The sequence below is a fragment of the Rattus norvegicus genome, chromosome 1 (genome assembly GCF_036323735.1).
Source record: "Rattus norvegicus strain BN/NHsdMcwi chromosome 1, GRCr8, whole genome shotgun sequence".
Classification (NCBI taxonomy): Eukaryota; Metazoa; Chordata; class Mammalia; order Rodentia; family Muridae; genus Rattus; species Rattus norvegicus.
Window position 1 is genome coordinate 215,255,178 of NC_086019.1, and position 20,911 is coordinate 215,276,088.

A 20,911-nucleotide genomic window follows, 5' to 3' on the forward strand; every position below is an offset into this window, starting at 1 on the left:
TCGTGACCCCGCCCTGCCCTTTCGCGGAAGTGAGAGTTTGGTACACTGGGCTCGAGGCTTAGAGACCCAGATCTCAGGCCCTTCGTCCCCTCCCAGGTCCTCTGGGAGCCTGGGGGCCGGAAGCCGGGCTAGATCCCGGCGGGGTGAAGGGTCAGCCCTGTGTCCCCGCCTCAGGCCAGAGCCTCGGGTCCCGGACAGGGAAGGGTTACCTGGCGGCCCGCCCCCTCCTCCGGCCCGCCCCCCTCCCGCGCTTGCTGGCGACTCCGGTCCCGCGCCTGTTTGTGCTGCGGCGCAGTGGCTCTGGACGGCCCCGTCACTGCACCCCGGGAGCCCACCCGGGGAGAGTAAGAGGCCCAGCTCCACAGCGCCCCCTCCAATTCCTGTCCCCACGCTCGACGGCGCCCCCGAGGGGTGGCACTGCTCCTCTCCGCGCGCGCCCTGGTGCTTCCTTCCCCTCTCCTTAGCCATGGTCCCCCCGGCTTAGACGCCTCCGACGCCGCTGCTCGGAGCAACGCGGGGGCCGGATGGACGGAACTGCGGGGCCCGGTGAGTACGGGGCGGGGCGGGCGGCGTGGCCTGGATTCCCTGAGTGCCAGCCCGACGGGCACTGCCAGTGCTGGACCACTGTCTAGTGGCGTGCACGCGTGCTCCTGCGCCCCGGGGGCTCTGAGCATCCTCCTCAGTTCTTCAGGTTGTCCAATTCTAGTTCCTGGGAACCCGTTCCTGTCATTTTGGACTTCTTAATGCCATTCTACTCCTCGGTTCTCTGTGCCTCTCTTAGTTTCCTTGACCAATGTGTCACACTGGGCCTCTTCCCCGGGAATTCCAGGTCTTTATTTCTGACTTCCACGGTTACCTTGGGATGTACACTGTAACAGCTCTTCACTGATACTCTCTACACTCGCCAGATTGTGTTCCTTACACCTCTCAGTCTGACTTTACTGTCCAGTTCACTTTCTTGTGTCTCTACCTTCTTGGCTGTGATTGCATTTGGTAGAGACTTGCGCTTGCTGGTGGGGTGAGAGAACTGTGGTTCCTTACCAGTATTGCTCCTGTCTCTCTCTCCTGTCTCTCTCTCCGGCTCCCACATACCTCGGCAGTATTCCATGTTTCCCCCCTGGTACTCCATGATACTTTGTCTTTGCGGAGGCCGAGACAGCAGCAGGAAGAGAGTTTTGTCAGGCTCATTGCCTGTCCTGCTAGGAGGCCCTAGATCCTCTACCATCTCCGTCCATCTCCTCTCTGGATGAGCTTTCAAGCTTTAGACTGCTCGAGAGGGTTAGCTCTATTGAATAGTCGGGTTGTAGCGTTAGGTGGGAGGACAGAACCATCCTCCAGGTAGTGGCACTTTTCTGAGTGCGTCTTTCCCCTTTCCCAGGTGAGGGCCCTGCTCATGAGACCCTGCAGACCCTGAGCCAGCGGCTTCGGGTGCAGGAAGAAGAGATGGAACTGGTAAAGGCAGCCTTGGCAGAAGCCCTTCGCCTGCTGCGGCTGCACGGCCCCACCACAACCTTGCAGGGCTCCGGCATATCAGCTCCAACAAGGAACAGGTACACAAGCCAGCACACTCACTCTTCCTTCCCGGGAACTTTGGGGCATCAGGTTAATTTGCTGTCTCCCCAGCAGCATTACAGTCCCCCCAGGACTGCCACCTACGTGCAGCCCTTCCTTGGTGAGCCGAGGCACGCAAACAGAGGGAGGATTGGAGATGGAGCCAATCTCTGGACCGCCTGGCCTGAGCAATGGGCCTCCAGCTCTTCAGGGGGGCAGTGAAGAGCCTAGCGGGACCCAGTCTGAAGGAGGGTGCAGCAGCAGCAGTGGGGCAGGCTCCCCTGGACCCCCAGGAATCCTCAGGCCTGTGCAGCCCCTGCAGCGTTCTGACACGTAGGTGTCCTGTGATTGCAGCTTTTGGGTGAAACGTCTGGGAAGCAGGCTTGATTTCTCACTTTTTTCATTCTGCTCCACCAGGCCCCGAAGAAATTCCTCCTCCTCCTCCTCCCCCTCAGAGCGGCCCAGGCAGAAACTCTCCAGGAAGGCAGCTTCCTCAGCCAACCTGCTATTGCGGTCAGGGAGCACAGAGAGGTGGGTAAGCCTTCTCTTCCCCGTCAAACTTGCTGTACCCCAGGCTTGACTTCTTGACTTTCTCCATTCCTGGGTGGGGTGGGTGACCTCATTACCCAACAGGAAGAAAGAAACAAAGCTTTCCTTGGGACTCCTGCAGTGTTCTGGGGCCTGTGCTAAAACTCTCCTCCAAGTCATTAAGGCCCTGTAACATCTTCGGTGAATGGATGGTCTCTTGTGCACAGGTGAAGCAGGCTCGGAGAGGGCAATCGGTTGCCTGAGGTCAGAGAGTCAAGCTCTGAAGCTAATTTTTCCTGATTCTAGTTCAGCTGACGTTTTCTTTCTTTCTTTTTTTTTTTAAAGATTTATTTATTTATTATATATAAGTACACTGTAGCTGTCTTCAGACGCCCAGAAGAGGGCATCAGATCCCATTACAGATGGTTGTGAGCCACCATGTGGTTGCTGGGGTTTGAACTCAGGACCTCTGGAAGAGCAGGCAGTGCCCTTAACCACTGAGCCATCTCTCCAGCCCTCAGCTGACGTTTTCGTATCACAACATACCTTTCAAAATTCTTGGAGCTAAAAGCTCTGATGACATTTTATTTGTTTAGTGGAGACAGGGTCTAGGCCTGAGTTGGCCTAGAGTTCACTTTGTAGCCCAGGCTGACCTAAAAGGCATGCAAGTCCTTTCTTGGCCTCCAGAGTGCTGGGAAGATACCTGGCAGCTCTCTTCCACAGATGGCTATCCCCAGGGCTTCAGCCCATCCCCATTCCCTACAAAGCCCTGCTCTGCCTACTCCTGTATCCTAAGGACATCCTAGTGCCAGGAAGCCTGCTGGTATCACTGTCTTAGTGGACCTGAAGGTCCACTCCAGACTTGTTCTTTCTCAACTTCTACTCCGTTTTCTAAAGAGCTATTGTCAGCTTTTCATCCGGTGACAGTGACCTCTGGAATTCAATTGTCATTTTCCTTTTGGGAGATTTTGCCTACCTCCCAGCTTCCTGAAAGGCAGGGCTGGTCTATATTCTGGCCCCATTTCACAAATATGGAAATAAGAAGTTGGTAGAGGCCTGGAAAAAAGGGCATGGGCTATAGTTTTACAGTTCTCTTCACTTACCTTTATGTTGGCTTCTCTTTCTTTTTTCCTTTTCTTTTCTTTTCTTTTTTTTTTTTTTTTTCAGAGCTGGGGACCGAACCCAGGGCCTTGCTCTTTTTTCCTTTTCTTCCTCCATTTCTCTCCCTCTCTCATTTCTTCCCTCCCTCCCTCCTTCTCTCTCTCTCTCTCTCTCTCTCTCTCTCTCTCTCTCTTTCTTTCTTTCTTTCAACTAAAAGTCCCCATCTCTTTATAGCCCACACCAACAGGCTGACTGGGAGGAACCTCCTGCAGTACATTGTCCCTTCCCTCTCAGGTCTTGACACTTGATCCTGGTCTTATACTTTTACCTCTTCTCAATAGCCGGGGCAACAAAGACCCCCTGTCCAGTCCTGGGGGTCCCGGATCTCGGAGGAGCAATTATAACTTAGGTACGTAATGAATGGCAGAAGGAAGAACTTGCATGACGGAATTAGAGTTCGGCCTCCAACCCTAGGAGCTTCTTCGGGGAAATCTGTCAGGTATCGTGGGCTTGTTGCTCTGGCCCTCGGGGAGGCTTACTTCTCTGCTTTTCTGTGTAGAAGGCATTTCCGTAAAGATGTTCCTTCGTGGCCGTCCCATCACCATGTACATTCCGTCTGGCATTCGAAGCCTTGAGGAGCTGCCCAGTGGCCCACCCTCGGAGACCCTGAGCCTTGACTGGGTGTATCCTATTCTGTTCCATGGGCAGTACTGCTTCCCACAATGGGTCCCCCTTCCTTCTTTACAGTTTCTTTCTGTGTGTGTGGGGGACAAGGACTCCTGTGAATCATCCCCTACCATCCCAATGGGGATGGTAATGCCAAGTGGGAGCTTCACCATTTTCTTGGTCCATTCTTAGTCTTCCTATCCTTGGTCTGGCCCTTTCCTTGACCACGATTCCCAACACAGTTATGGGTATAGGGGTCGTGACTCTCGCTCTAATCTATTTGTGCTGCGCTCTGGGGAGGTGGTCTACTTTATTGCCTGTGTAGTGGTGCTGTACCGACCTGGGGGAGGCCCAGGGGGTCCTGGAGGTGGCGGCCAGAGACACTACCGGGGTCATACAGACTGCGTTCGATGGTGAGGGTTTGGAGTCTGGGGCTGGTAGGCTTGACAAGGAGAGGGTATGGCTACGGGTGGAAGGGTAGAAGGTTAGAAGTTGCCTTGCTGCTTCTTAAGCAGGGAAAACATGTCTTGGGTGGTCTTGAGAGAGACACCTTTCCTAGAGTTCTCCTCCCCTTACTTAGCCTTGCTGTTCACCCCGATGGTGTCCGTGTAGCCTCAGGACAGACAGCTGGAGTGGACAAGGATGGAAAGGTAATGTCAACACAGAATATTGAACAAATAGGATGAGATAACAGGTCAATTTTTCTTCACAGTTCTGACCCCTTCTCTTCTACTAGCCCCTGCAGCCCGTGGTTCATATCTGGGACTCAGAGACACTTCAAAAACTGCAGGAGATTGGACTGGGTGCCTTTGAGCGTGGCGTGGGGGCCTTGGCTTTTTCAGCAGCGGTGAGCTGGGCTCAAAGCTTCGAGATCTCTATTTTTTTGTTTGTTTGTTGTTGTTGTTGTTTGTGAGACAGGGTTCCTCTATGTGTAGTTCTGGCTGTCCCAGAGGTCAGTTTGTACACCAGGCTGGCCTTGAAATCAGAGATCCACTTGCCTCTGCCTCCCAAGTTCTGGGATTAAAAATGTGTGCCACCACACATGGCTGCTTGTGTTTTGAGACAGGGTCTCATGTACCTTCAGCTGGCCTCTCTAACTCAGTATGTAGACGAAGGTGGTTTTGAACTCTTGATCCTTCCGTCTCTACCCACCAGTTCTTATAGGTTTGTGCCCCCATATTTAGGTAGACCCTTATTCTTGCTCAGAACACCACTCTTTGATTTTACCAGGAAGCCTGGAGAAGGTCTGGTGTTCTGGGCTCACACAGCCAGTTCTCCTGAGGGAGACCAGTCAACTTCTTTTGCCTTTCCAACCTGTGATAGAATCTCGGTCTAATGTCCAGACCTCTGGAACTCACAGTGCTGGGTCTCATCCTCAGGATCAAGGTGCTTTTCTTTGTGTGGTGGATGATTCCAACGAGCACATGCTGTCTGTGTGGGACTGTAGCCGGGGAGTGAAGCTGGCTGAGATCAAGGTGAGGAGCCTAGGTGGCTTGATGGTTTCTGAATCTGGGGTAGGGTGGGAGTGGTGGAATACAGACAGTCCCAGGTTTACTTACATATATACGTACACTTTCTTACTCAGGCAAACTCAGTTCTCTCAGCTTTTGTTTCTCCATCTGTGCATTGGGAGCTACAGAAGTTCTAGTGGGGACTACAGTTTTTTGTTTGTTTGTTTTTGTTTTGTTTTTCTTTTTTCTTTTTTCGTCTTTTCGAAGCTGGGGACCGAACCCAGGACCTTGTGCTTGCTAGGCAAGCGCTCTACCACTGAGCTAAATCCCCAACCCCGGGACTACAGTTTTTTAGGGGATCAGCTTTTTCCCCCCTTGCAGTGTTGAGGGTCAAACCAGGGCCTTAAATATGCCAGGTAAGGCATTCTACTATTGCTCTCTACCTTCAGCCATCAATGAGAGCCTTGGAGGAAGAATTACCTTGGGGTCTCAGGACTTTTCAGACCAGCTGTTAGGAAGCAGATTGAGTTACAGAGTAGACTTTCGAGGCACAAGCCTATAATCCCAGCTCCTCCGGAGACTGAGCAGAAGGAAAGAAGGCTGAGGATGTAGCCCAATAGTATGTGTTCACAGCACACACAAGGCCCTAAACTCAATCTCAATATGGCAAATGGAAAAGGATGGGCGTAGGTGTGCACGCCTTTAATCCCAGCACTCAGGAGGCAGAGGCAGGTGGAGCTCTGTGAGTTCAAGGTCAACCTGGTCTACGGAGCAAGTGTGTTCCAAGATAGCCAGGGATACAGAGAAGCCCTGTCTCAGAAAAACAAAAACAAACAATTGAGGAGCCGAGCCCTGGGTGCAGTGGTTCATGACTATGGTTCCGGCACCTGAAAAGCTGGCGCAGGATGAATACTGAGAGTTCTAGGCAGGATGGGCTATACAGTAAGCTGTCTCAACAAAGAACAGCAAATCAAAACCCGAAAAAAGTCACTTGTGCTGGTGCATAACTATGAATTTAGCACTTGGGGAGTGGAGGCAGGAGAATCAGAAGTTCAAAGTTCATCCTCAGCTGGCTACATTGGCAGCTCTAGGACAACCAGAGGTATATGAACCAGTCACAAGGAGCAAACCTAAGCAGGGTGTGGGGGTGCACACCTTTAATCCTACCACTTGAGGCAGAGGCACGTGGATCTCTGATTTTGAGACCAGCCTGGTCTACAAAGTGAATTCCAGGACAGCCAGGATCACACAGAGAAACCCTGTTTCAAAGAAAGAAAGAAAGAAAGAAAGAAAGAAAGAAAGAAAGAAAGAAAGAAAGAGAGAAAGAAAGAGAGAAAGAAGGAAAGAAAGGGAGAAAGGAAGAAAGAAAGAGAAAGGAAGGAAAGAAAGAAAGGCATCAAAGACAATGGTGTTCAGGACTTAGGGTGGCTGAATCAAGTGTCTTCCTTTCTTCAGAGTACAAATGACTCAGTCCTCGCTGTTGGCTTCAGCCCTCGTGACAGCAGCTGTATTGTCACCAGTGGAAAATCTCATGTCCACTTTTGGAACTGGAGTGGTGGAACAGGGGTTCCTGGGAATGGGATCCTCGCCCGGAAGCAGGGTGTTTTTGGGGTGAGGTGTGGATGGCTGGGGCAGTGGAGAGGGAAGTGGGCTGAGTACTGCAGACTCAAATGCGCCCCAGCACCCCCACCTGTCCTATGAAATCTGTAGATTCTATAATTGTCCTATGATACCTGTTCTTTGCCCTCTCCAGAAATACAAGAAACCCAAGTTTATCCCTTGCTTTGTGTTCCTCCCTGATGGAAACATCCTCACTGGGGACTCCGAGGGGAACATTCTTACCTGGGGTCGAAGTGTCTCTGATTCCAAGACCCCAGGCAGGGGTGGGGCCAAAGGTACGTGGTTAGGGCTAGCATTTAGGATGTTTGTATCTCAGAAAGTCTGTGGGAACAGAGCAGAGGGTTTCCTTTTACCTTGAGAACTAATGAACTCCCTGGGGGGCTGGTCTAGAAAGGTGGGAGCCCATAACAGTAAAGGAGAGAGGCCAGGAATTTGAGTTTGTTAAAATCTCAGGCTCAAAGCTCAGGTCAAAGATTTTTCATTTTTGCCTCTGTTGCTATAAACTGAAAGTCATGAGGCTTAGAGAGTTCTGTGGGTGCTCAGTAGCTGGAATTATTCTGCATTGCGATGCTCTAAGCTGTTCCTTTCCCTACTGACTGGACTCTGCGAGCATGACTTACCTGGACTTTACCAACAGAGACCTACACAATCGTGGCCCAGGCCCATGCTCACGAGGGGTCCATCTTTGCCCTGTGTCTCCGACGGGATGGGACAGTGCTGAGTGGTGGTGGGCGGGACCGACGGCTGGTACAGTGGGGGCCAGGGTTGGTGGCCCTCCAGGAAGCTGAGGTGAGAGGGGCTGGGGTCAAGGAAGGGATGGGGAGAGGAATGGCCAGTATGCTTTTGACGTTCTGTTATTACTCTGTAGATTCCAGAACACTTTGGAGCTGTGAGGGCCATTGCTGAAGGGCTTGGCTCTGAGCTGCTGGTGGGAACCACCAAGAATGCATTACTGAGGGGAGATCTGGCTCAGGGCTTCTCTCCTGTTATCCAGGTTTGGAAGCCAAAAGCCAGGGGAAGTAGGGAAGGGAGTTTGGGGGAAGAGCAGCAGTAACTATGTTCTGTTGCAGGGCCACACTGATGAGCTCTGGGGGCTGTGTACGCATCCCTTCCAGAACCGCTTCCTCACCTGTGGCCATGACCGGCAGCTCTGCCTGTGGGATGGGGAAGGCCATGCACTGGCCTGGAGCATGGACCTGAAGGTGGAGTCCTTAGTCTATCGTGCTACACCTGCTCTGACTCCCTAACATTGCCTTTCCTTCTGTGCCTGGGACAACCGACTGTATGGTTACAGGCTGTTCAGATATGAATTCTGTATAGACTGGGAAAAGCGACACCTGGGCACTGCCGCTGCCTCAGGCCTCATTTTGGTTCAGCAGCTAAATAGTTCATCTGTAGCACGGCTAGGTGTTTTCAGTGTCTTCCCCTTCCTAGGCTCTATCTCTGGTTGAGGTTTCTAAGATGACAAAGTGTCCACCCAGACAACTTCTCTTACTGGAAAGCCATCTTCTTTCATTAACCTTTATCTTTAATTAACATTTACTACATACATATCAGTTTTGACTGTGACCCAGGCCCTTTCCTTCCCTAACCCCCCTGACCACTGTCCTTTGAATCATGTCTCTAGTGTTTCCTGCTCTACTCTCATGTGTTCTCCTACTGCCCTCCCCCCCTCCCCCCCAATCCCTTGAAGCCTGTCTCCTTATCTCACAGGCCCCTTAGAAATACAATTTCTTGAATTCACCTTCTTTTTCCCCAGGAGACGGGTTTATGTGCTGACTTCCACCCAAGTGGGGCAGTTGTGGTCGTAGGACTGAACACAGGGAGGTGAGAGAATACCAGATCTCCTGTGAAGAAAAGTGGGGAAGTCTAGGAAGGATTCTTGTGAACAGGGGAAGGGACAAGAGATGACCAAGGCAAACTAAAGGGTTGAGCCACACCTTTTCATGTTCTGGTGCTTCTCTGAGCCCAGGTCTCCCCTCCCCTGTTGTCACCAAGTCTTCCTCACCTATACTCTTCAGTCTGGCAGGGAGCAAAAATGGGGTGGCAGCCCAGGATGGGGAAGCAGTGGGACTGGGAGGGGTGGATGTGGGCGGGCAAACAGGGAAGTGACAGGCTTACTGACTCCACAAGGTTTCTGTGGTTGGCCTGGTCTGCAGTTTCTGACTTCTTTCCCAGGAGGCATCGGAAACCCCTCAGCTCTTATAGGCCCTTAGCCTCTTCCCATTCCCCAGCCTAAGGATGCAGTGGTGGACACCACAGCCTTTTTGATGTTCTTTGTCTCCTCGCTGAGTCTTTGCTCAAAGCCTTCCTGGGGTGGGCTCACATCCTGCCCTCTTGCTTCCTTCCCTTCTCCCTTTCAGGTGGTTGGTTTTGGACACAGAGACTAGAGAGATTGTGTCTGACGTCACTGATGGCAATGAACAGCTCTCAGTTGTCCGGTATAGCCCAGGTGGGAGCCATCCTTCCCCCCTACCCCCCGGGCCTGGGTCCTGCTCTGGCAGCCCAGGTGGGAGCCATCCCACCCCGGGCCTGGGTCCTGCTTTGGCTCTTCTTTGTCTGAATACATCTCTTTGTAGATGGGTTGTACCTGGCTATCGGCTCCCATGACAACATGATCTACATCTATAGTGTTTCCAGTTGTGGCACAAAGTCCAGCCGCTTTGGCAGATGTATGGTAAGGATGCTGGGGTGGAAGGTGGGATTTGTTAACTGGGGGCACGGTAACAGGGGTTTGATGGCATTAAGGGCGGCTTGTCTGGGGATGGGAGATGGTAGCCATCTTGTCAAATGCTTGACTCTTGTTCCCCAGGGGCACTCCAGTTTTATCACTCACCTTGACTGGTCCAAGGATGGGAATTTCATCATGTCCAATTCTGGGGATTATGAGATTCTTTACTGTGAGTGGCAGGGAGATGGGGATAATTTAAATTTTTTTTTCATCAGGCTGGTTTAGAATTCTTTATGTGGTCCATGCTGTTTTTGCATTTGTCATCCTCCTAATTATGCCTCCTAAGAGATTATGTGGGGGCCGACAGGAGGCTTCTAGTCAGGAGGGATGATGGTATTGGAGGAACATTAAGCAGAGGGGCTAATGTGGAGGGAAATGGAATTGGAATTGTACACATAGGAACAATCCAGTAAGTAGGTAAACTACACTTTCACACTGTCTCTTTTCCAACAAGAACTCAAGGGAGTTGAAAAATGGACCAGGCATTGTGGTGCATGCCTTTAATTCCTGAACTTGAGAGGCAGAGGTAGGTGGCTAGATTTCTGTGAGTTCAAGGCCAGCCTGATCTACATAGTGAGTTCCAGGCCAGCCAAGGCTACATAGGAAGACTGTGCCTCAAAATACAACATTAAGGAAAAAGAATGATGCACTAAGAAGACTTTGCTTTGGGATAGCTTCTTAGGGCAAGTGTATGGGGATGGGGTACTTTATTTAAGAAGGAGAAGCTGATGAGAAACTGTCAGTACTTTATCCAGAGTTTGAGGCAGGAATGGAAAGTTCCAGGGATGCCTAGGCTAGCTTCTCTGTTTCTGAGACAGGGTTCCCTCTGTCACCTGGCTGTCCTGGAACTCACTTTGTAGACAAGAGTGGCTCTCAACTCAGAGATTGGTCTGCCTCTCTAGTACTCAGATTAAAGGCATGTACCACTATGCAGGGCTAGCTCAAAGCCAAACCAAATCAAACAGCTTCAGTGTGAACTTAGGAAGCACACAATGGGGGTCATAATGGACACTGTACCTATGATCAGTTCACATTCTCTGAGGGAAGAGTGACAGCTGAGTAGGGACAATTTCCACCTAGGGGATGTGGCTGGAGGCTGCAAGCTGCTAAGGAATCGCTACGAAAGCAGAGACCGTGAGTGGGCCACCTATACCTGTGTGCTGGGCTTCCACGTCTATGGTGAGCCAGAATCCGGATCCCTTTAGGAGGGCTGGGGAAACAAGGAGGAACCCATTCCGGGCTCAGAATACTGGGTGTGTGCCACCCTCTGGGTGGGGGTCATGGCGGCAAATCCAGGTCAGGCGGCCCCTTGGGACTGGAAGGATTGTCTGGATCACACAGTGGCAACCTGAAAACACTGCAGCTCTAGGTTGTGGGTAGCAGCCTGGCTCAGGCTACCTGTTGTGTTAGGTGTGTGGCCTGATGGCTCTGACGGGACAGACATCAACTCCCTTTGCCGCTCCCACAATGAACGGGTGGTGGCCGTGGCAGACGACTTCTGCAAAGTACACCTCTTTCAGTACCCATGCGCTCGAGCCAAGGTGAGGCCTCGGGACCACTGGGCCCAGGAGGGTAGGTTTGGGACCCTGCCATTGCTGCAACTGTTTCTTTTTTTCTCATCTAGGCTCCAAGTCGTATGTACTCAGGCCATGGCAGCCATGTGACTAGTGTCCGGTTCACACACGACGACTCATTCCTTGTCTCCTTAGGTGGCAAGGATGCTAGCATCTTTCAGTGGCGAGTGCTGGGGGCAGGGAGCTCTGGACCCGCTCCTGCCACGCCATCTAGAACTCCCTCTCTGTCCCCTGCCTCCTCCCTGGACGTGTGATTGATGCCGGAAGGTCTTGTCCTTCTGGTACTGTGGTCTGGCCCCACCCTGGCCAAAACCCCTAGGACCAAGGACAGTCTTTTCCTGGGCTGGCTTTTTCTTTGACTTAATACATTCCCAATTGCGCATTTTCCTGGAGGGGTGAACCACCCCATTGCACACAATAACAGACTTGCTGGTTGAGCCGGGCAATTCAACTCTGACACTCTGCCCGGTGAGGGGCAATAAAAAGAAAAAAGTCACTGCCTGGTACTTCTGTGCGGCGGGTCCCTCAGGGGCCCAGTTGTGTTAGAATGAAAGAAAAAAGTGCAGGGCGGGAAGAGAAAAGGGAGCTCAGACCAAATATGCAAATAACAGGCAAAGCGGCTTGCAAATAACTTTAAGATGCGTGAGGGCGCGCGCGCGCCCGCCCTAGGCGCCACCGTCGGAGTTGCTAGGACCCATAGTGCAAAGAGTTAATTCTAGCTCCCCCACCGCCCTCGAGGGCGGGGTCGAGCTGTAACGGAAATAACCGAGCGCGGGGCCGCGGCTGAGCGAAAGGAGCCGAGTTCCTTCCGGAAGTGGCCGATCGGTGGGGTCTTGCTCTCCGACCTGAGCCGAGAGCTGGGCCTTGTTCTCCGGATCGGCCGAAGGTGTTCCGGAAGGAGGCGAACCCGGACGCGGGCAGGGCAAACCTTCCCAGCGGTTGGCACCACACGACGTCTGCTGGGACTCGGTGAGGACGCTAGGAGCCGGAACCTGACTCCGGTCAGGCAGGAACCGAGCTCGTTCCGGAAGAAGGCGAGCAGACCGGAGCCGGCCTCGGTATCCCGGCGTGAGGCTATAGCAGCGTTGTCGTCGCGCGGGCAGTGATGAACCGCGACGGCTGAGTGAGCAGAGGTGCCGGCTGCTCGGGCCCCATCGACACTTCCGCGAAGCGTCAGCCCCGCGCTGGGGGCTTCGTCTGGAGCTGAGCTTTGCCCCCGCGAGCCTCCCGGACCTCTTTGTGTGGCCGGAGGCGGCGGCGGGAACGGCCATGGCGGCTAACATGTACCGGGTAGGAGGTGAGTACCCTGGGCGGAAAAGGCTGAGGCCGGGACCAGGGAGACTCGGTGTCCGTAAGCGCGGGGGAGCCACATCTGGGGTTGTACGGGCCGCGGCACCGACCGGAACCGGAACCGAGCTGTGGTTCCGCGGCGGCGACGCTGTCGGGCTCAGAGTCTACCGCAGAGACATACCTGCAGCCGTAACGGTGCTCTGAGATCCGCGACTTGATCGCTGGGCTGGAAGTGGCCTTGGAAGGCGCCGGAGTGACCACCGGGCCAGCCGTTGGAGAGGCAGGCGCGCAGGGTTTTTCTTTTCTGTGGCGTCTTGTGTGTTCACCAAGGTGGGGCCTGAACAGTTTACTCAATTCTCCGATACAGGGGTTCAACTTCAGTGCAAAGTTCTTTGGACTCCAGGGAAGCCCCTGTTCTTATCTCTTAAGTCCCACTTTTGAGTGAAGATCTGACTTTAGAATTGGTTGTTGCAGGTGTAGGGGGTAAAAACTCATTTCCTCCTCTTTTCCTTGTTCTTTCTAGACAAGGTTTCTTCTCTGGGTAGCCTTGGCTGTCCTGGAACTTATACTGTAGACCAGGCTGGCCTCGAACTCAGAGATCCGCTTGCCTCTGCCTTCTGACTGCTGGAACTAAAGGTGTGTGGCACCACCGCCTGGCAAAGTATTTCCATAATCTCTTTTTCTTCCTTTCTTCCTTTCATCCTCCCTTCCTTCCTTCCCCCTCCCCCACCCCCTTTTTTTCTCTCTCTTTCCTTTTTGAGGCAGATTTCTTTTTTCCTTGTTTCTTTCTAGACAAGGTTTCTCTGTGTAGCCCGGTCTGTCCCAGAACTGTGAGTTGTAGAACTGACTGGTTATGAAGCAAGAGATCCTCCTGCCTCGGCCTCCCAGAGTGTTGGGATTAAACGCGTATGCCACTGCTGTCCAGCTAATGGCGAATACTTATTTTCTTAAATGTCTTCTCGCACATCTCCACTTCATCTCCACTTCATCTCCACTTCATCGCTACCTAGAATTTTGTCTCTTTTTGGTGCACACAGACCGACTTTCTCTTCTGGGTACTCTCCTCTGATCATCTTGTTTCTTCCCCACCCCCTTCTACAGATTATGTCTATTTTGAGAACTCCTCCAGCAATCCTTACCTGGTTAGACGGATTGAGGAGCTCAATAAGGTGAGTGAAGCTTTTTTTTTTTTTTAAAGATACAGGATACAGGGTCTCTCTATTATGTAACCTTGGCTGCCAGGAACTTGCTGTGTAGACCAGGCTGATCTTAAACTCATGGAGACCCTTTTCATTGGTCCTGAAATTATCTTTGAATTTTGTCTTCATGTTAAGTCTTTCCGTCTCTTCTACGTAGATCCTTAGGGAGATACTGCTGTTGTTGGACTCTGTGTACCTTCACTTTCAAATGGCCAGTTTTCCTCGTCATGTTTTTCTCCCTCCTTTAGACTGCAAACGGAAATGTGGAAGCAAAGGTTGTCTGCCTTTTCCGGCGAAGGGATATTTCTAGTAGCCTCAACAGCTTGGCGGACAGCAATGCTAGTGAGTGCTTCCATGCGTTACCCCTCTTCCTCTCTCCCCAGGATCTGAGGACTAGACATGTTCCTGCAGGTGTTTCCCCTGGTAGCAGGCCCAAGGCAGGGCGTGAGTTTGGGGGTGGAAGTGCCTGGTGTGCGGAGGGAGGCCTGTTGTTACTTGTTGGGGTTGGAAGCAGGGCGGGCAGACCATGATAAGGAAAGCCAGAGTGTGGCTTCTGTGTGGAGATATTTAGATAGGAAATGAAAGGAGCTTTAGAGAAGCAGGCACTTGGGGACATTTTGGGACAGCGGTTAGTGAGGCACTGGGGACATTGTGGGGACTTTGGGACGGTGGTTAGTGAGTGATGGTCAAGGTGAAGGTTTTGAGAAACCTGCAGAACAGGCAGGAGGCTTATGCTGTAGTGGGAGTGATGGAGGTGATAGGAAGCTAGGAGAAGTTCTTGAGCTTTCCTGCCTTCTTTTTCCTCTCCATTCCAACCTTACTGCTTTTTGCTTTGTCTGCATTTTCTCTGTGATCTCTATCTTTTTTTTGCTTAGTTTCTTTTAACTCCTTTCTTCTTCCTAGATTCTTTTTCAGGCCATAGTCGTGAAAGGGTTAATGAGCTGTGCCTACCAAGTTTCTAGGCCCTTTGGGGTTTCCAGCCCCATCTGGCAGGGGCTGACCTTGGCCTTATCCAATCATAAGGAGTGGGGGTGTGGTCCTTCTTGCCCTAGCCCTGGGTTTCCCAGAGTATACACACAGAGACAACCCCCCCCCCCCCCCCCCCGCAATGTACCCCCAACTTTTCAGGGGAACAATGCATCGACAAACATGTGCCTACATTTTCTGTCCTCTTCCACTTTGGTTGGCACTTAGCCAGGTTAACTGTTTCTACCAAGACTTCAGTGTGAGCTGCTGCCTCTTGGTGAGGAAGGTGTTGGCACTGGTTTCAGAGTTGCTCTTCTTGAAAGCCCACAAACTATTATTAGCCAAGTAGAGCGAGAAAGAGCATAAGGTTGCGTGTGATGTTTCAGACACAGCAACTAGTTCTGAAGTGTGGCAAGCTGGTGAACAGGCAGCAACCATGTGTGCTATTTTTACTTCTTAACTGGGTTTTAGGACCTTGGGCTGGTTGTGCAAGAAAGAGTTGATGTGACATCACACTGTGTCACGGCTTCGTTTGTGCTTTCTGTGTGGCATCAGTATTGGCAGCTAGGCTTGAGTGCACGTCCGTGGCACCAGTGTGCTCTCACATTAGAAGGATGTGATACTTCCTTTGATGGAGTTAAAGAGAGGACTGAACATCCACACTGAGGTATAAGCCAGAAGGAAAGGCTGGTGGGGTAAGAGTGAGGCCCGAGGAAGGTGAGGTACAGCAGCTGAGGTAGGGTGGCCTGGCCTGGCCAGCTGTTCAAGGTGCCTGTTTTCTTTTTTTTTTTTTTTGGTTCTTTTTTTCGGAGCTGGGGACCGAACCCAGGGCCTTGCGCAAGGTGCCTGTTTTCTGAGTTAGTTTCTGACTTGGTTTCTTCCTCAACATTTTAGGGGAGTTTGAGGAGGAATCAAAACAGCCAGGGGTCTCGGAGCAGCAGAGACATCAACTGAAGCACCGAGAGCTTTTTCTTTCTCGGCAGTTTGAATCATTACCGGCCACCCACATAAGGTATAGGACGATCAGGGTCACTGTGGCCTACGTGCCCTCATTTAAAAGATGGAGAGAAGAGGAGTAGTGTATTGAGATGGTAGATAAGAAGGGATGCGTCGCTCATTCAGGACTTTTTGGGTCTGTCTTTTTTTCTTAGGGGGAAGTGCAGTGTGACTCTCTTGAACGAGACGGATATCTTAAACCAATATCTGGAAAAGGAGGTGAGGAGGTATTAAGAGAAGAGGGAGGTGAGGAAATGTTGCCTCCTAAAGGCTTAGACAGGTGAAGAGGTAAAGGACCTCAGCAGGGAAGTCTGGGTAGACCCACTTTTCAGTGGACTCCTTCCCACCAACCTCCTCTCTTCCCCTTCAGGACTGCTTTTTTTACTCACTGGTGTTCGACCCTGTGCAGAAGACACTTCTGGCTGATCAAGGGGAGATCAGAGTTGGTTGCAAATTCCAAGCTGAGATCCCAGATCGTTTGGCAGAGGGTAAGCAACGGAACAGAAGTGCTTGAACATGAACGTTTCTGTCTGTGGCGTGATTTGGGGTACCGGTGCACAATCTGCTAGGTGTTGTGTTGTGACTTTGACAGAATGAGACTTAGGAACCTGAAAGAGACAAGTGGGCACAGCTGGGAGGGGATTTCTGAGGTCTGAGACCTGATGGACTCCAAGCAGAGAAGAGGAAGAAGAGCCATTGTGAGTGACTAAGAGCTCAGTTATTTCCCTCTCTCCCTCTATGCCATCGCTTGCTTCCTCAGGAGAATCGGATAATCGAAACCAACAGAAGATGGAGATGAAAGTCTGGGACCCAGACAACCCTCTCACAGACCGGCAGATCGATCAGTTTCTCGTGGTGGCCCGGTGAGGGTGGGTGGATCAGAAAGGTGGGCTGGGGAGGAATGGACTGAGTTCTGAGTCTCATCCATTTTTATTTTTTTCAAAGTGGGCTTTGTTTTAGACCTGGGCATTTTTCTTTTTTCTCTTTAGTTCCTGAACCTGCTTGAACTTTTCTCCTCCCTTCTTGACTTCTCAATCTCTTCTTAGAGCCGTGGGAACCTTTGCCAGAGCCCTAGACTGCAGCAGCTCAATCCGGCAGCCAAGCTTGCACATGAGTGCAGCTGCTGCGTCCCGAGATATCACCCTGGTGAGCGCATGTTGATGGAGAGCAGTTGGGCAGCAGAGGAGGAGGGAGTCTTGGAGGAGGTAGAAGTGCTTAAAGGGCAGCAAGTCCTCAGATTCGTTCTGTATTTTTGGTAGTTCCATGCCATGGACACGTTGCAAAGGAATGGCTATGACTTGGCCAAGGCCATGTCAACCCTGGTGCCACAGGGAGGTCCAGTGCTCTGTCGGGATGAGATGGAGGAATGGTCTGCTTCTGAAGCTATGCTGTTTGAAGAAGCTCTGGAGAAGTATGGGAAGGATTTCAATGACATCCGCCAGGACTTTGTAAGTGAATAGGACTAGAAGTGAGAGCAATCAATGCAGGAGCCGGGGCCTAGGTCGGATGCCTTCTCATCCTCTGTTTGCTGTTCGTTTTAGCTACCCTGGAAGTCACTTGCAAGCATAGTCCAGTTTTATTACATGTGGAAAACCACAGATCGGTATATTCAGCAGGTAAAGGTAGGGCTGGCCGGGAGGCCGGGCCAGAGGCTATCTGCTTACCTCTACCTTTTGCTTTGTTTGGTTTCCTTTGTACTGAGATGCTCTGAATTTCTTTCTCCTTTTCTTCTTCTAGAAAAGACTGAAAGCTGCTGAAGCAGACAGCAAACTAAAACAGGTCTACATCCCCACTTAGTAAGTATGGCAGAGGGGAGACTGTCTTCCTTAGAGATTGGGTTAAGCAGGGAGCAGAAGCCAATCGTAGGCGCTGTAGCTCAGTGAGAAGCATGGGCTTAATGTGCACAAGGCTGTGGGCCTAGTCCTCAGCACTCTAGAGAGAGAGACACAAGGGGTTATTTTCCTAACTAGCATCTGCCTTCTCCTCTTGTTTCTTTCATTAGTACTAAGCCAAACCCTAACCAGATCATTTCTGTGGGTTCAAAACCTGGCATGAATGGGGCTGGATTCCAGAAAGGCCTGACTTGTGAGAGCTGCCACAGTGAGTTCCAACGAGGGACAGGGCTGCTGGGGATGGGTTGCCCTTGGGTCCTAGGGATTTGAGGATGCTGGGTGGCATATTTCCTGCCAACAAATTTCCCTTCTCTCTGCTCCTGTAGCCACACAGTCTGCCCAGTGGTATGCTTGGGGCCCACCTAACATGCAGTGCCGACTTTGTGCTTCCTGTTGGATTTACTGGAAGAAGTATGGGGGGCTGAAGACACCGACCCAGCTTGAAGGGGCTGCTCGGGGCACCACAGTAAGAACCAGTGGGTGGGAGCTTGGCCTGGTGACTGAGCACGTGGGTCTCTGAGTTAGAGGCCAGCCTGGTATACATAGTTAGATTTTGTCTCAACAAATGGAAAAGAATCACTGCAAGAACATGCCGGATGGGATGGGGAGAGCGGGGCTTACGGTGTGAACTTGGGTACAAGTCAGAAGACCTTTGACTTCTTCCATGGAGACTGTCAAATGGGCAGGAGCACTTGCTAAGTATTGGGACGCCAGGAAGGTCGGCAGGGGTTTCAGTGAAGAGGTCAGGTAGGAAGTTTGCTGTCTGCAGGTGATGGAGGACAGAGCTGCAGTGTTGATTTGCCTTTTCTCTTCTTTATGTATCATTCCTCCAGGAGCCACACTCAAGAGGTCATTTATCCAGACCTGAAGCCCAAAGTCTCTCCCCCTATACAACCAGTGCTAACCGGGCTAAGTTGCTGGCTAAGAACAGGCAAACTTTCTTGCTCCAGACCACAAAGCTGACTCGTCTTGCTAGACGGATGTGCAGAGACCTGTTACAGCCAAGGAGGGCTGCCCGAAGACCCTATGCCCCCATCAATGCCAACGCCATCAAGGCAGAGTGTAAGGACTGCGTGCTAGTGCAGAGGCTTTGATCTGCCATGTCTGATGGTGTATGCTTAGAACATAAGCCCTCAGGCTGAGACAGGATATAGCTACCTCAGTCCCTGTTAGACCAGGCTATGTAATGGCTCCGGCCTAGCCTGGATTAAATAGTAGGACCCAATCTTAAGAAACAAGGCTAGGCATTGTTACACATGCCGGTAACCAAGCAGTGGAGAAGTGGAGTCAGCAGGATGATAAGCAAGTTCTAGGCTGGGACTTCACTGCAGAACCATTTCAAAAACCCAAAACAAAGCTGCAGAATGCCCAGAGGCTCTTCTCTCTTCTCCAGGCTCTATCCGACTTCCTAAGGCTGCCAAGACACCGTTGAAGATTCACCCCCTGGCGAGACTGCCCTTGGCAGCTATTGTCAAAGATCTGGGTAGGAGATGGGAACTACACTCAATCCAGGGTGGGTGGAAGGTTGCCAGCTAAGAGTCTTTTCTTCCTCAGAGTTTTCCTTTCACACTGAGTCCACATAAACTGTGTGTGTGTGTGTGTGTGTGTGTGTGTGTTCTCTTATTATGGTGCTTCTTGTGATAATTGGTTTTTGGTGGTGGTGCTGTAGATCAAAACCCAGAACCTCATGTATTCTGGTCAAGTATTTACCATTGAGCTCCATCTCTGGCATAGTAGTGGCTTTACATAAGTATTTTCTGATCTGAAACATGTTTTTTAAAATTTGATTAAGTAGCTTGATAGACCTTTTTCTCCATTACTAATCTTTAGGCCATTAGGGTAAACAACTGGTCAGGGTAGAGAGGGAAGAAAGAATGGTAATGAGAAGGTCTTGTTCTATTTCATCTCCCTTCTTCCTCTGCTGATAGTGGCTCAGGCACCTCTGAAACCAAAAACACCTCGGGGCACCAAGACACCAATCAACAGAAACCAGCTGACCCAGAATCGAGGCCTGGGGGGCATTATGGTGAAACGTTCCTATGAGACTGTGAGTGACAGTGGACTGGGAAGGCTGAATGGGGTGGGCTTTTATTTCTAGTAGGAGTCTAAGGAAGGTAGCTCCTTCATGTACACCATGTCCTTTTCCAGATGGCAGGGGCAGGGGTTCCCTTCTCTGCCAATGGAAGGCCTCTGGCTTCAGGGATTCGTTCAAGCTCACAGCCAGCAGCCAAGCGTCAGAAACTAAACCCTGCTGATGCTCCCAATCCAGTGGTATTTGTGGCCACAAAGGATACCAGGTAGGGAGGGAGTCCACCATGGGAGGGGCTGAGAGGCTGACGATCAAGTTGGCGGGCATTGGAAGTTGTAGGAGTGTCTGAGAAAGAGAGGTGCACAGCAGAATGAGGCGAGGGTAGAACTGTAGAGTGCATTGTGGAGTTTTATCTGGTTGAGTCTTGCTGCTCCTCAAGCCTCCCTGTTTCTGTCTTGCTCTTTTTGGCCAGGGCTTTAAGGAAAGCTCTAACTCACCTGGAAATGCGCCGAGCTGCTCGAAGGCCCAACTTACCCCTGAAGGTGAAGACAGCGCTGATGACAGTGCGGCCCCCAGTTCCTCTGCCGGCATCTTCACATCCTGCTAGCACCAATGAGCCCATTGTCCTGGAGGATTGAGCATCTTAGGGGAAGGGAGGTGGGATGAGAGGTAAAGGGTTGGTTGCCCAGGGCATACAAATCTTCATTCCTTTTGGTATCAAAGGGAGTAAGGAGTGAGGGAGGGTTGGAGTTGGTGTGCGTGTGTCCTTGCAGGGGTTGAACACCCTCTGGTGTTACTGCCAGTATCTCCCCTTTTTGGGCTTCTCCATGCCTGTGATGGAAAACAGCCTATAGGAACTTACTTGTGTGTACCTACCCTATTTGGGGCCTGGGACCCACAGTGGGTTTGGACAGTTGGGGGGAGGGTTTTTTAATTTTTTTAAAAATTTACCTTCCTTTGTAAAAGGATGGAGGAAGGGAAGAGTAAACATATCAGGTGTTGGTCCCTGGCAGGGGGAAGGGGGAGTACACTGCCATGTCTCTTTTCTTTATTTTCTATTGGGGATGGGGGGGTTACTCTTACTGTCCGGTGTCCGGACTTTCCTTATTGGAGTTTGAGGGCCCTAAGCTGGCATCAACCCCAGCCCATGCTCACTCTTCTTCCCTCCCCTTTCTCCCTCTGCCTTTTATATGCCAATTCTCAGAAATAAAGATCTTTTGTCTGTTTTTTAACCTCAGATTCTGTAATTGGTTCTTATAGTGACGAATAAAAAGCTCTTTTCTTCAGCTCCTCCAGGCTCAGCTGTTTTCTGCTGCT

At 51.3% G+C, this 20,911-nt stretch overlaps 2 protein-coding genes across 4 annotated transcripts; both read left to right on the forward strand.

The window, feature by feature from the left end:
• Window positions 1–281: 281 nt before the first annotated feature.
• Window positions 282–11,718, forward strand: Eml3 (EMAP like 3). Of its 3 annotated transcripts, none has more exons than NM_001401767.1 (22): window positions 282–546; window positions 1,379–1,550; window positions 1,627–1,884; window positions 1,969–2,082; window positions 3,522–3,589; window positions 3,740–3,863; window positions 4,089–4,259; window positions 4,427–4,496; window positions 4,583–4,693; window positions 5,226–5,321; window positions 6,753–6,908; window positions 7,051–7,192; window positions 7,555–7,706; window positions 7,786–7,911; window positions 7,988–8,119; window positions 8,677–8,744; window positions 9,281–9,369; window positions 9,497–9,594; window positions 9,730–9,817; window positions 10,729–10,827; window positions 11,059–11,189; window positions 11,273–11,718. In NM_001401767.1, the coding sequence occupies exons 1-22, from the start codon at window positions 525–527 to the stop codon at window positions 11,474–11,476; spliced, it is 2,691 nt and encodes an 896-aa protein (NP_001388696.1). In that variant the 5' UTR covers window positions 282–524; the 3' UTR covers window positions 11,477–11,718. The 3 variants fall into 3 exon arrangements, with proteins under 3 accessions (NP_001388696.1, XP_006231069.1, XP_006231071.1); XM_006231007.5 differs by having other exon boundaries at window positions 409–546; window positions 1,624–1,884; XM_006231009.5 differs by lacking the exon at window positions 6,753–6,908 and having other exon boundaries at window positions 409–546; window positions 1,624–1,884.
• A 390-nt stretch (window positions 11,719–12,108) lies between these two features.
• Window positions 12,109–20,831, forward strand: Mta2 (metastasis associated 1 family, member 2). The gene is made up of 18 exons (NM_001100740.1): window positions 12,109–12,519; window positions 13,614–13,681; window positions 13,960–14,053; window positions 15,572–15,689; window positions 15,829–15,892; window positions 16,044–16,161; window positions 16,434–16,536; window positions 16,720–16,819; window positions 16,933–17,121; window positions 17,215–17,289; window positions 17,411–17,469; window positions 17,676–17,773; window positions 17,892–18,031; window positions 18,399–18,627; window positions 18,959–19,048; window positions 19,494–19,612; window positions 19,714–19,862; window positions 20,067–20,831. Exons 1-18 carry the CDS (start codon window positions 12,492–12,494, stop codon window positions 20,230–20,232), a joined length of 2,007 nt encoding a protein of 668 aa, NP_001094210.1. The 5' UTR covers window positions 12,109–12,491; the 3' UTR covers window positions 20,233–20,831.
• The last annotated feature ends 80 nt before the right edge of the window (window positions 20,832–20,911 follow it).

Coding starts and splice junctions, on each gene's coding strand:
- Mta2 (NM_001100740.1), top strand. CDS start 12,492: ATGGCGGCTAACATGTACCGGGTAGGAG. Junction 16,820..16,932: donor CGTCCCGAGATATCACCCTG/GTGAGCGCATGT, acceptor TATTTTTGGTAG/TTCCATGCCATGGACACGTT. Junction 19,613..19,713: donor TGAAACGTTCCTATGAGACT/GTGAGTGACAGT, acceptor GTCCTTTTCCAG/ATGGCAGGGGCAGGGGTTCC.
- Eml3 (XM_006231007.5), top strand. CDS start 525: ATGGACGGAACTGCGGGGCCCG. Junction 6,909..7,050: donor GGAAGCAGGGTGTTTTTGGG/GTGAGGTGTGGA, acceptor TGCCCTCTCCAG/AAATACAAGAAACCCAAGTT. Junction 7,912..7,987: donor GCTTCTCTCCTGTTATCCAG/GTTTGGAAGCCA, acceptor GTTCTGTTGCAG/GGCCACACTGATGAGCTCTG.